This window comes from Mastigoproctus giganteus, chromosome 6 (genome assembly GCF_048544385.1).
Source record: "Mastigoproctus giganteus isolate SK-2022 chromosome 6, ASM4854438v1, whole genome shotgun sequence".
Taxonomy (NCBI): Eukaryota; Metazoa; Arthropoda; class Arachnida; order Uropygi; family Thelyphonidae; genus Mastigoproctus; species Mastigoproctus giganteus.
Window position 1 is genome coordinate 49,235,127 of NC_143580.1, and position 14,000 is coordinate 49,249,126.

Sequence of the window (14,000 nt, forward strand, 5' to 3'; positions counted from 1 at the left end):
TTGAAAAAACTTCAGCACCCATCCCCAGCTTGCCTTGAATCCCTGGATTCCCTCTTCTTTGGCCAATGCTGTGACTTTTAACTAGCATGTTTTGGTTGACACTGCATACCGAAGTGCCTTTTCTTACTTTGTATCTACAAAGCTTTTCTTCTATTTCGGGATGCAATATTTCGCTTTATGACCACAAAAGCCATTTCTTGTCCCTGCTTTGACCACCAGCTCTTGTCGCAGACAGCGATGCTTCATTTAAGTTGAATTAAAAATTCGGTTCTCCAGGAGGCAAAACGTTTCTGAACGAGAGCCACAAGCATAGGACGGAGGAGATACCAAACTTTAAAATTTCTACTTTTCTGTGCACTATATTCATAGAAAAAATAATGTAATACTTTCTATGGATAACCCCCCCCCCCCAAAAAAAAAAATAGTTTAGCCCATGACTCAATAAAGTGGTCAGGCAGTGCCGAAAAAAATGAAGAATATTAGGTTTTCCCACGAATTGCTATATTAACATCTGACGAGTATTTAGCACGAACAAAATAGAAACAGAGGGGAAAAAATTACTTAAAAAAAAAAAAAAAAGAGAGAGAGAGAATGTCAGGAGCATCAATCTCATAGTAGTTCCACAATATGTAATTGAAACACTGTAAATGGTGTTTATGAACCAAACTACAATCCAGAATCTTTTAAAAAGGAAAGTTGCTTCAATACCCAAGTTACTACACGTGGTACCGTGAAATTCCTGCTTTATCTTTGGACTTTGGAGGAATTTCTAAAGTTCTCTTCGTTCGAGGGTGTTGGGGTTCCTTTCACCCCTCCCGTGAGTTATTCTTGCTTTTTCAGCCTACACAACATGAAAATCAGCCAGTGAACACAGATTTCCGTAGACGTAATATATTTACGGTTATGAGCGTTCATTTTTGTAGTCCGTTAATATGGACCATATATTAAGTAATAATTGATACAATTATTAGTGTTCGTCTAAAGCAAGTTCTTAATAACGAAATAGAATGTTCTACTGCAAAATGGCTGTCCAAAAATTGGCTCTCCTATTTCTAAAATAGCAATTAATATTATTTATAGAAACAAATTTCGAATTTTCGTTCATTGTGCAAGTAACATCGAAAGCTAGCGAACACAATCGTTTCATTTATTTAAGACTGATACTTAGAAAGAAATAGTGGGGGGAAAAAAAATCTCGAATCGTCCAGAATAGCGAATGTCAGAATTATTTTATTCTGTTTAGCTCCTTCCTGAGGTATCAATTTAACTGAATTTTGAATTTCTTCACGCCGTTTGGTCTCCACTTACTTATGCAACTTATTATAGATATTATCACTGAGCTCCTAAAGGAAAATTCCCTGTGTCTAGTCTATACTCTTTGTCTAAGCTTGAATTTAGACCCCCTGGTTGTAAACATTGAATACCGTGATAATTGCACTACCACAGTTTCTTGCCTTAAAGGGACTTGTAAATATCAAATGGGAAGTACTCATTCATTTCATCTTTTGGGTTAGGAATGACTCTCCCTTATCGATTAAGTAAGGATCCGATCTGATTTGCTATTTTCTTATTTGTATATGCATACGTGTAAAATTCCTCATCTTCCTTCCTCTTTATTTTATCTTTTAGCTGGTGATATTCAATCATTGTCAGCTTAACCATTTCTGTGAATAATTTTTAATTATTTTATGCTTTCATTGCTCTCTCTATCTTGCTGTCTTTTTAGTCTCTATCAAATTAGCCAGTTCCTTATTTATCAACCTCGCATCCTCTTCTTCGTCTTATACTCTCCGTGACGATGCCTTTCAAGTTATTCTCTAATTCAATTGTATCCACCCCCCCCACACACTGTCTTTCCAGTTAATGGAGGTCATGTAGCATCTTAGACTTGCCAGTCTAAGGTGCTACATGACCTCCATCAGGACAACGACAAAGATGTCTAGCAACAAGGTCCGTTTCGTCCCTGAGTCGTAAGAGTTCATTGACCTCTTTCCGTTCGCCGTGCTTATTTTGAACGCAGTAATTCTGGTCCAGATAACGTGAATTTATTATTTTTTACTGTCGTAAACAAATACTTTCATTAACGATTCAAGATTAATTCTTGTACAGTATTTAGGAAAAATCTGTATAATTGTACATTTATTACGTGCGTAGTGAATGTTCTTATTGGTCTTCTTTGCTATAAGTTTTCTCTTGGGATTATTGCAGCTTTTGTTTTTATAACTTGTAAACTTAATTCGAAGAATCGAAATATGTATTGTCGGAAAAATTGGTTTGTGATTCATACATCAAAATAAATCGTTTTTTGAAATGCTTATTTTACTTACTAATAACTGCCAGTTGTAAGTCATTAACTGTTTAAGAATGGAGTAGAATCTCACCAATTCGGTAATAACTATAAATGTCATCAGATATAGCCAACCCCTTCCCGACCGATTGTCTTTTTTGAAGAAATGGGAAATGTATTGTCCTTTTATAACGTCTTTCTTCGTTTTTCTCTTAAGAGCGCAAAAATATTTTTCGAATTCCCCATCAGAAATAACTAATTTAATAAGAGTGTTGAGGCTACTTCTGCCTTAGTGAAAATTTTACCACTTTCTATTTTTTACTTCATTCTTATTTTCCTTAACTTCACCTACAGATTTTTCCCTTTAAACACTGTTGCTGTTTCATCTTATTCTATCCATATATTTACATCACCCAAATTAATATCCTTTTGCCATTATTGTGGAATACCTTTAACACTCTTTATCCTTGATTCAGTCTATATAAATAAGAACATTATCATAGTTTATTGTGTTTCTAATCATTTTTTTTTTCACTCCGCGCTTTACTTTATTCCGACTTGCAGTTCCACTTTTGATTCGTGCATTATGGCTTTTAGTTTGCTTTGCGCGGTGAAGCCTCTGACAACAACAGCCAGCTTGCAGACCGTTTGTAAATAACATTTTATTTTATGATTTTTTAATATTGGCCATGATCTTTTCTAGTCAGAGTTCTCTTGATTACATTAACTTTTGTAGTCAACCGCCAGTGGACATTGTGGTCTCTTCAGTGTGGCGATAGAGCTCGGGCTTATGCTCTTTTAGAACGACCACAAATGTCCATAATCAACCTAAAATAACCAACACTGTTTTTAATCGGATAACATCACATATTAGCCGAATCCTTTATCCATTAAAAACTCGAGGCACTTATGTGACCGTTTTCGGAACTTATTGGTATCATCAGACAGGAGGTTGCCGTGTTTCGAGCGGTGAACGGATGTATCGGAAGGAAACTTACGATTATAAACGTAACTTATAAACGTGGATGTTACACCTATAGAAAAACTGTGAGGCAAATATTATTGTATAATTAATAAATGGGGTGGGGTTTCGAACTCAGTTTATTGCTATATTTGAAACTGTTTCCCTTTTATAGCTCAGTGTTTACATTTATATTTAATTTTTTGCCCTTTTTAACTGATTTTATTTCTTTTACAAAGTGATTGTGAAACCATGCTGTAAGTAGTTTGGAATTGTATCATTAAGTTCTTATTTAGTAAAGATCCCTGTTTTGCATAAATAAAGTACATCTATAAAAAAAAAGAAGGCAGTCCAAATTTATAGACGATCCGTATTGACGAGGTTTTACTGTATATGAAAAAAGGCGACTCAAACTTACCTTTAAGATAAGATTTGGTTTTTTTTTTTTTTTTTTTTTTTCCATTTTAAAATATGCATTTCCAGTTTGGGCGCGTCTTGGACCACGTCCACGTCAGCAGAAGCTAGAAAAATTTATTACGATTATATTTAAAGAGAATTCTCATATAAAATATTTTATATATTTATGAAGATTTAGTTTATTATTAATCGACTACTCTTGATTAAATCAAGATTTTTCTGTAAATTAATAAATTCTTTTGTTTGTATCAAACAAGGGATCTTGAGTTTTAATGTACCTGTTAAACGTTTCTCTCTTTTTTAAATAAACACGGACCCTTAATCAGCATTTAAGGGATTTTAAAATGGCTTCACATTAAAATGTTAATGAAAATAGCCTTTTTGTTATTATACTTTTGCTATGTTTTTATATACATGCCCTCGCGGTTAGCACAGTAGTTATAATCACTGCCCTCCCACATCAGATGGAAAAGGGCTGAATTCGAATTCCACGAATGACGCGAAGAATTTTTACAGAATTTTTTTCACAATATGGCTGAGTTAGTCGGTTTCAGGCAAGAATTTCTTGGTTTTACTCTCCCCTCCTCGAAAGTCAAGGCTTTCGCCCAGCAAAGTGCAAACTGGCTGAAGAATACACCAGTTTAAAGGCAAAAATATACTTCGCCTGATAGCCTTATTTTCTTTGGCGCTTAACATACACTCCCTGAACTTTTGTATACATTGGAATTGGGGCAGTAGCCCTTTTATGCGTAAACGTTCAAGTAAATAATAAATTGGAAAACAAATTACCTACTTTGATCTCTGAAGAAATACGAGGGTGAGTAAAATGAAAGCGAGAATTTTTTTTTTTTTTTTTTTTTTTTGCCAATACCTAGCATTTTAGTTTTCAAAAAAATAAAAATATAATATAATAATAAACAAATAAATAAAATCTCTACAACGTATTAGTCATTTATTCCTTTTATATCCTATCTAACCCCTGGCTACTAGTAGGGATAGAATATTGTATTCCTACTTCTGTTTACAATAAAGGGTCATTATTTTTATCCTACTAATAAAAATCTTTTGGTTGCTATTGGCACCATTGTTTGACAACTTCTTTCAGTTCATTGACCTTGTGGAATCACCGCCCTGCCAGGTAATTTTTCAATTTTCCATAAACACGAAATCATAAGGCGATATGTTCTGACTGAACCGAGGATGCCCAATCATTTCTGAAATGGTCGCTATTTACGCCATGTGTGTCACATTCTTGTGTAACAAAATGACACAGTCACTCAATCTGGGTCTCCTTTTTTTTATGGCACATAATTTTGTGAGTTGACTGTTTTCATTTCTGCACATGAAAAGGCAGAGCAGCAGTCCCTGTTAGTCGAAGAGGAGCATGAGCATAGCCTTCCCAGTGCTTTCGAAATCCTTGAATTTCTTCGGCCTTGGTAATAACTGATGTTTCCACTGCATGCTGGGCTATTTGCTCTTTTGTTCAAAGTGCCTTCGCTTGTCCACCTTAATTATGCAATGAAATAAGTAATTTTCTTCCTCTTGTTAAGCACTTGGGAACCCACTTCGTGCAGACCTTGTACTGCAGTCTGTAAACGGCTGTTAGGTAGAACGATGACAGATATCCACTCTAGCCTCATGATCAACTGTCAGTCCCCAAATCACAAGAGATTATTTCGTTCTGTACAAGTATGAGGGTGACTTGGCCAAAGTCCCCCCCCCCCAGAGTTTTTCTTTCTGCAGAGGAGCAATCTATCCATTCGTATACCTGAGTATAGTATGTAGTTCTCAATGTCTACCTTTTCCATACGTTGTGGAATATCTATTTCGATAGAGAGACCCTCCATTTCAAGAACTGAAGGACAATTCGTTGCGCTATCTTGGAAGCACCCGTCATTTTGAATGGCATGTTGTCTGTGCCACCTCGCATCACTCTGCTCATAAAGTACAGCCAGCGTACCCTGTTGTTCCGTGGAAGCATTAATACCAAATTAATGCTTCCACGGAACAACAGGGTACGCTGGCTGTACTTTATGTACAGTGACTAAGTGACAACCGAAATAATTTTTTTACTCTTCCCTGTAAAAGTGCTTGTACTGTATAACCTTCAACAGTTAAAATTTGATAACTTTGCATTGACATCCAATTTCTGTTTATACTCCGGACGATGACACGATCAGAATAATTCAAGATAGAATACAAGAAACAGCACCGTATTTAGCGATCACGTGTTTATTTATCTGGCAGATACTCTTTTATGTTATCTTGTAAATAAATGCACAATAAATAATAACGAACACTCCGGAAATTTCAACGCACTCGTGTATTGTGCACTCAGGGTTTCTTCCTTTTTTTTGTTCCTTGTTGTCAGAATTACTTACGTTTATTGATGGAGTGAACACGTGTATTACTGAAAATGATCTTACGCTTCATTTTCTGAACATAAATATCATCTAGCTAAAATAAAATGGCTAGAGAAATCTGTCGTCATATCCATTGCTGCTACGATGAAGTATTGTGGAAAATCTATTATAGTTCTCATACCTTCTGCTATACCTAGATGGCGCCACCTTCATAGAGATTTTGATTCTAATTTTTTTTTTAAGTTGTTATTCTCGGTCTGTTCACCATCGCACATGTTGAACATTCAAGCAACTGGAAGTCTCCTGATCAACTTCCACCATTAAAAATAAATAATAATAATAATAAATGCTTCACCATAAAACAAATCGACGTCAGTGGATCGCCTAACATAAATAGCCAAAACACCTAAATAACTGAAGAATATTGTAAGATGTTAAAAATGAATCTCATTCATTTTAAATAGATTTAGTCTATTTTGATTTCCCTCTTAAGAAACCAGCTGTAATCACCTATCATGTCAATAACCCACCGACCTTGGTGCAGCTTTTGCATTGTAGATATGTCCTTATGAAAGCATCCTCCTTGTTCATTTACATCTCCCAAATTTTGAAAGAAAAAAATTAGATATTTATTAATGCCTCAATATTAAGTTTAAAAAGCAGTTTGCTGCACCTAGTGTTACGTAGTGTATAGGGTCTAGCGACACCAGCGGTGTCCCACTGATCAGTTCTCTTGCGTTGAATACAATACCCTGTAAGGCCAAATAGTGTGAATGATATGTGATTTATGTAATATAATGTATAGTTATGGTGTCCATCTGGTCTCTTTGCCTAGGGGTCGCGTAGAATACCACCGACATTCCAAAAATACCAAAATGTCTATGCATGGAATGTGTGTAATGATCTTAAAGTAACTGGATTACTTACTGGTCTATAGGAAGAAAAACAAACTGCAGTACGGTTACTGGGTTAGTTACCGTATGTTACGTTTGTTGCATAGTAGAAATTGCATTCCCTTCGGTTCTTCTATTTTATGCTACTGTCCTTCCAAGAAATTCACGCACAACTACTTTAATCGATCACCAGGCTGTTCAGTATCTTGCAGATTGTTTCAAATACATCATCTTTGAGGAGTTTCTTTATTTCAGGCTCAGTGAAAATTCCTTATTTCAATTTTGCATATATTAAATTGGGAAACACTTCCCTTAGCAGTATTCACTCCCTTCTTTATCTAGAGCATTGACAAAATTCTTCATTAATCGAAGATTTATATAAAAAGGTGGAAGTTTTTTTTTTTTTTTTTTGGTTCAGCTAGTGGAACATATTTTACGAGTATATTGCTTCTCTTTGGTAAAAATTCCTCCCTCTTTTTCCACTGCTGCCCAATGTACTGTCTTTCTGTTGCACGACTGTCCCACAGACACAGAAAACAACAGTATTTTGTGAGAGCCTCCCGTAGACCAGTAAGTAATTCAGTTACCTTGAGATCATTGCAGACATTCCATGCAAAGTCATGGTACTTTATTGCATTCGGGATCTTGGACATACTTTCATAGGTATGCCCATGATTCCGACTACGATAAAGTACATTTCTTTCAAACCAGCAACACGAAATAGAGGAATCGATGGGAATGCATTTCCATTGTGTAGCAAAACTGCTTTTAAACTTAATTTTGTAGCGTTATTAAATGTACGCCATTCATTAGGACAGTGTTAAATGTCTAGTTTCAGAAGACCACTAATATCTTTAAGAAAGACATCGTATTTATTTTTAAAACACTTCGTTACGTTTTCTGTGTATGGTATTTTAGTTCCTACTTCAAGTATCTTCCATTGTTGGAATCAAGGAGTTCTGTTTGCTCTTCAAATAAGTTAAAACTTCAAATTGAGCCATTAAACTCTTTTTGCTTAATTAAGTGCAGTGTGTTATAATTTTCTGGTTTGTAATCTAAATGTGTTGAAAGGGACGGTCCTGCAACACAAGAACCCGCGCTATAGCCATCACTGCTTCCTCTATTCCATGATTTTTGAGCACATGGTATCGGTAGGTCTCCATTATGTAGAATAGGCCTTATTGCAGACGATATGTTTCTGAACATCTCTAATATTTTTTATCATTCAGAAATAACAATAGTCAATGTTATTGCGCGGTTCTTTCCACACTGTAGGAAAATCAAAAAAACATATTTTTAATTTTCCCAGTTAGCTACATCCCTATATTTGTGGTGCAGGTAATGCAGCACATATGTGGAGGCCAAGTTTTGTCCTGATTACCAATCTTGAAACCAAAGCAAAAAAGAATATGGACGTTTAGTAATACTGTAGATTTTCTTCCCGAGTTTTTGTTGTAAGCCATCCACACACCTAGAAGAGTTTATCAGGGTGATTCAGACTTCCTTTGCTTCTGTTTAAACATTTTAACAATATACAGTGCTAAGCAAAATATAGAACAAACAAACAATATGCAGTAGTATTCGCACTACAACTGTTTGTTACTGAAAGAGAGAGGTGAGAGATAATGTTTAGAAATAAGATATACATATTTTAAGTAAACCTGTATATGTATAAATTATGACGTAAAGTGAAATTTTAAGAATTAATTTTGAAAACTGCACATAAAACGATCTGATAGATCGTTGTATTCAATTGTACTGTACTCAGATCTACAACGATCTGAGTAGAGGTAAAAATTATATTAGCCAGTGTAATTTATTATTATTCAGATTTCAGGAATTTTTTTAGATATAATTGATTGCAGATTTTCATAACTTAAATTTTGTTGTTTATCAGGTTCTGGAATGCCTTCAGGAGTGTTCTTCTGAGCTAGAAACAGATGCAGAGGAACTCCGGTCAATCCTTTGTAAACCTCATATGCGGGTGAGTAGCTGCTACGTTGTTTAATGGTGCTTGACATTGAAAAGCTTACTCAGTCTTATTCAATTAAATCGATCTTATTAAAATGATGTGCTCTGAATTTAAAATGATGTTATTGGATAGTATGTTAATTTCTATTTCGAAATACACTGCCTTACCACTTTATTAGACCTGTGGAGGCTTGAGCTATATGTAATACAATCTATGCAAAAACATGTAATTCGAAGAGGTCACATGACGAGTAACGCGTACAGGTAAGTTCTATAAGGCGGTGTGACCCGACTTCTGCTGAAGTAAGTTTCAAATGAATGGTAGCTGCCCTGAAGATATCCATGAACAGACGCAGCTGTGGCCGAAAATCTAAAGACGGCGCGAGATGTGTGTCACGGATTATCAAAGTATAATTGTCGCCAAACGACGAAATAATTAACTTCTCATTTAATGCGGACTATCAGTACGCGCAAAGAACCTTACAAAGAATGCATTAGATTAATAAGAGACTTCTGGAGAAGCCACTGTTCTTGGGCATCGTTCGGAAAATATAATTGCGTTGGTGCCGGTAATTAAAAGGATGGAATGCATAAAGTTTTCGAAACCCGACTGTAGCGTATACAGTTGCAATCTGGATAGAATAGGTATACCCGACAGTGGTGCATATTTATCTCTATGGACAGGAGTACTTTGATGACAGCAGTACAACTACCCACCGCACAAAATGTGTGAAGGAGAGGTTTGGCTGGTTTTGAAAAGTCTTAAAGCATCTTCATGGCCAGCTACATCCTTGGATCTGATTCCCATTGAGCATCTCTGGGACTGGAAAAGGCATATCCATCAACATGTCACTCCAGTAATTGAGAACAGTTTCGTTGCAAGAATGGTCCAATTTCCTCGTGCCACTTTTCAGTACCTTATTTGAACCCGTGCCAGGTAGTGTGAGATCAGTGATTCGGATCAACATGCTGTTAACTCATGGTTCAAAATTTATGGCCGGGCAATGTAAAGGCCAATTTATTAAGTATATACCTACATTTTTATTGTTTGAGCTTGCCCTCTCTTTGGCTGTAAGCTGGTGTTTTAATTAGTATTCAGATATATTTATGTATTGCTATTTATTACCATATAAAAGTGTATTTTATGATTTTTTATTTGAATATATGCGTTAATATTTTTAGATTATGATAAATGAGAAGTAATTGTATAGCAGCAAAATTATTATTTTTTTTTTTTTTTATCATTTCTGTTATAGTACAGATCATCACAACTTACCGGTATGTTTGAGAAACTAATAATTGATCGAGTGGTAATTTTAGATGTGTTAATTTCGTTTGTATCTCAGTTCCGTCGGTGGAACTAATATTAGTATTAAAGTGGCATATGATGCAAGGAAGCGAACTTTTCTGCATAATGAAAAAAATTAATAATAATAATAAAATAAATAAATTTATTAAAATAAAATAATCCCTCTCACATTTCATATCGTTAAACTACGCCTATTCAATTCTTCCTTGAATTTCGCCAGGCTCTCCTCCTCGAAAGGTAAACTTCATAAGGTATAGAATATGGTTCTTCCATAAGATTTAACAATTGTGCTCTCTGGTTCTTCTCTCACTTACGAAACGAGAGTTGTCTGGCTCAGCGGGAACCTTCCAACTGATTCATTTTACTAATCCCCTAAGGTCCTTATACACTTCAATCCAAATCCTTCCTTAAGTTTTCTACTTGCTAAGCGCTGAGGAACACATCTTTAAGCCGTGCTTCATAGGCAAATTGGTAACCCTTCTTTGCACCTTCTCTAGAAGTTCTGTATCTTTAGATGCTGCCTAAACACTTGGATTCAATATTTTAAATATAGTCGCACCATTCTATCTACATCATAGATAAAATACCACGTCTTTTGACGCTCGCTTACACTGCATGTTGAATTTCACGTCTTTCTGTATCGTAACCCTCAAGTCGTTCTCATCCTGAACATCCTGTGCTGCCCCATCTATAAATCACTCCCGGTTTTCCATTCCCTAAGTAGCGTTAAACTAGAGCTGCTATTTTTCTGCCCATTCTTGAAGTCGCTCCAAATCCTTTCGAAGCTGCGTAGCCTGGTTCCTATTGTTAATCACGCTTCCAACCTCTAAGTCATCGACAAACTTTTACAACATTCCCTCATCAATATCATTTACGAAGTTAAGAAACGAGAGCGCCTGAGCACTGATACCGCTCTTGCTACCCCAGTCCACTGTGAAGAATAATCGTTAGTTATTGAGATGACTCGTAAAATGTACGAAGTACATTTCTGCCATCCATGAGTATAAGGTAATGTATAACTAGTTTTTTGTTATGATCTATGTACTCTGCGTACACAATTGAAAATAGTAGTATTTATTTCAAATTTATGAACTCATTATATTCATGTATAAGGGAACCCCATTCTTTGTATTTAAACTGATATTTCAGTGCGCTGATAACATGCCAAGTTTAGGTTTCTGCTCTGGTGGAACGTGGTGCCATCTACCGAATTAATTTGAAACTACAAATAAATGTTCAGTTCTATCCTTAAGCGTAAATCTTTTATTGAAATTATTTTCACTCGTATTTTTTTTTCGATAAGGTAAAGAAATGGCAGAGTTCTTCTATTATAAAATCAATCTTACAAGGTGCAAAGTGTGTGTGTGTGACCTTAAGCAAAAATCAGGTGATAATCGCTTTTTATAGGAATATTTGAGTAGCTCCTATGCGTGTCAAACAGACCATTGAAATTTAAAATAAATAAAAATAAAACCATCCGATTATTAATGCAGTAATTGCATGTACAGAAACACCAGAAAATGAAAAGTCAAAGATTTGGCTAGTAGCCATATATTTATCTTTTGAAGTACGACTCTAACATATTTTTCTGCTTTTATTTTATTAAATTTTACAAATAACATCCCTTTTTCTTTGTTGTTGCTCTAGAAGCAGAATATCGGAGAAACATAAAATTGTAAAGAATATATTCCTTCTTAACCAAAATAAACGATATTAAAAATGTATTCGTTGAATTTATTTGAGAAAAATATGAAATCTGTCTTTCAATAAATGTTGCATTGAATTTTTATATTAAATTGAGCAAAGTTCGAATATTATGATTTAATTAACGATGATTGGAAATTAAAATTAACTTAGCCTATTCAAGTGAAGTAAGCTAAACAGTTAAAACAGCGCCAAACTTAACCCGATGGTAGTCGTAATTGTCTTCCTTTGTGAAAAACTTAATCCAGCTTATCTCCCAGACGTTTGCTTAAACACATTATCGTTAATAGAAGAAGAACTCTGGATCAATTCAAAGTTTCTTAAAGGCATTAGGAGGAGATCGAAGCCGTACATCTGTTTCCTTTCCTGAATAATGGAAGACGTGATTAGCAAGGCCAAGCAGAATCAGGGAGTTTTAGTGCAAATATATGAGCATATAGAGTTGGCTCTTCCCAGACGTCCGCTTCTGCCGCAGAGAATTGCGGCAACTGTTGCAGTGAAAATGCTTTTACAAAAATGGCTAAATGTAACTTTAAGAATTAAAATGAAAAAATAAAGTGAAGATAGATTTTTAAGTTGCATCTGCTGCGATATAGATTGCACAGCTGGTTGGGGAACGTCTTTTAATAGCTAAATAATAAATATATATATATATATATATATATATATTAAAATAAACTTGCGTAAATTAAATTTGCTATTAGATTTTTTTATGTCTCCAATATATTCGGGGTTATTTAATTAAATTGCAATGCAGTTTCCAATAAACCAATAAAAATGCAATTCAGTTTGCAATAATGGAATAAGAATGCAGCACGTTTTGCAATATAACAAAATTCTATTAAAAACGAATATAGAATTTAATTAAAATATTACAGAATGTGCTGGAAATGCCCTCCTTGCTTATGTATCAGGCATGCATTCACTCTATTTAGTGTGTTTAATGCAGCTCTGTGAAGAATATGTACCTCAATGGCACGGATATGTTTGGTTATTTATGACTAAATGTGTTTTGGCATTTGCAGACATTATTTAGATGCAAGGTAATGTTCTAAATTAAAAACGTTCTTTTTGAGAAAAATCCATATTTCGCACGGCATTAATAAGCAAATAATTAATAAAACGGCTTTTATAATTTAAAAATTATAGAATACTTACTCTTATAATAAAGCTTGGATAGCCGTCTCAATAAAAAGGAAATTGAAAGAACAATCTAATACAATAAGTATATTAAAATAAATAAGATGACAGCTAAGCTCTTTTACTATTTCAAGAGCTGCTCTATTACTCCAACTTAGTGGTCACACCCTGTAGACAGATGATAATCGAAAAAAATATCATGACGCTAGCCCAGCCGCGCAGGTAACACAGTGGTTATAAGTACCATACCGCCCAAGCCAGGTGGAAAAGAGCCGGGTTCAAATCCCGTTAAAGACACGAGGAAATTTATGGGCTTTATACGCTTCTTGGTTAATCGGTCTCAAGCGTGGATAGGAAGGTTTTTTAACCGGGAAACTCTGGTTTTTCCTCGAGTTAAGTTAACCAAAGAATACACGCAATTTATGGACATAATACCCACTGGCTGATGAGTTAGTTCTCTATTGGCCCTAATAAGACTTTTTTTTTTTCTTTTTGATACTTATCCAACTGTAAACCGGAAGACTGGATTCACCAAAAGCCGGAGATTAGATAAGTAGACCCGGAGAGAATCAAAGACGAGTTGCAGGGATGGAACCGCAGCTTAGAAGCACAGTCACCCAGTTAGGTAGTCTAGAGAGATTCATTCGAACAAGTACTATAAAGATGTTCAATTACCTCAATATTAAACCTGAAAAACCTTGCGCAAGTAAATGATATAAAAGAAATTTTAGAAAAATTCATACCTACAGATTCATGTGTAAATTCATGTACGGATCCCTGTATAATATACAGTAATCTGGACAGTTTACTGTATATTATAATACCTTATAGAATAAATAAAATCAAGTTTAAATCATGTTCGTTGTATATATTAATTCATTAATTTAAAATCGTTTTAATTAATGCCTAATATAATATTTTAAGAATGCTTATAGACTAAGGCGCATTTAGGGCT

General features: G+C 34.9%; 1 protein-coding gene across 7 annotated transcripts in view; it reads left to right on the plus strand.

Annotated features, from left to right (window-relative positions):
• Positions 1-14,000, plus strand: part of LOC150084231 (peripheral plasma membrane protein CASK-like) — a 1,403,586-nt gene that overhangs the window by 1,038,586 nt on the left and 351,000 nt on the right. For all 7 annotated transcript variants that reach the window (XM_090375948.1, XM_090375952.1, XM_090375953.1 and 4 more), the window contains one exon: positions 8,819-8,905. In XM_090375948.1, the coding sequence (XP_090232074.1) occupies positions 8,819-8,905 (87 nt within the window). The remainder of the gene's footprint in view (positions 1-8,818; positions 8,906-14,000) is intronic.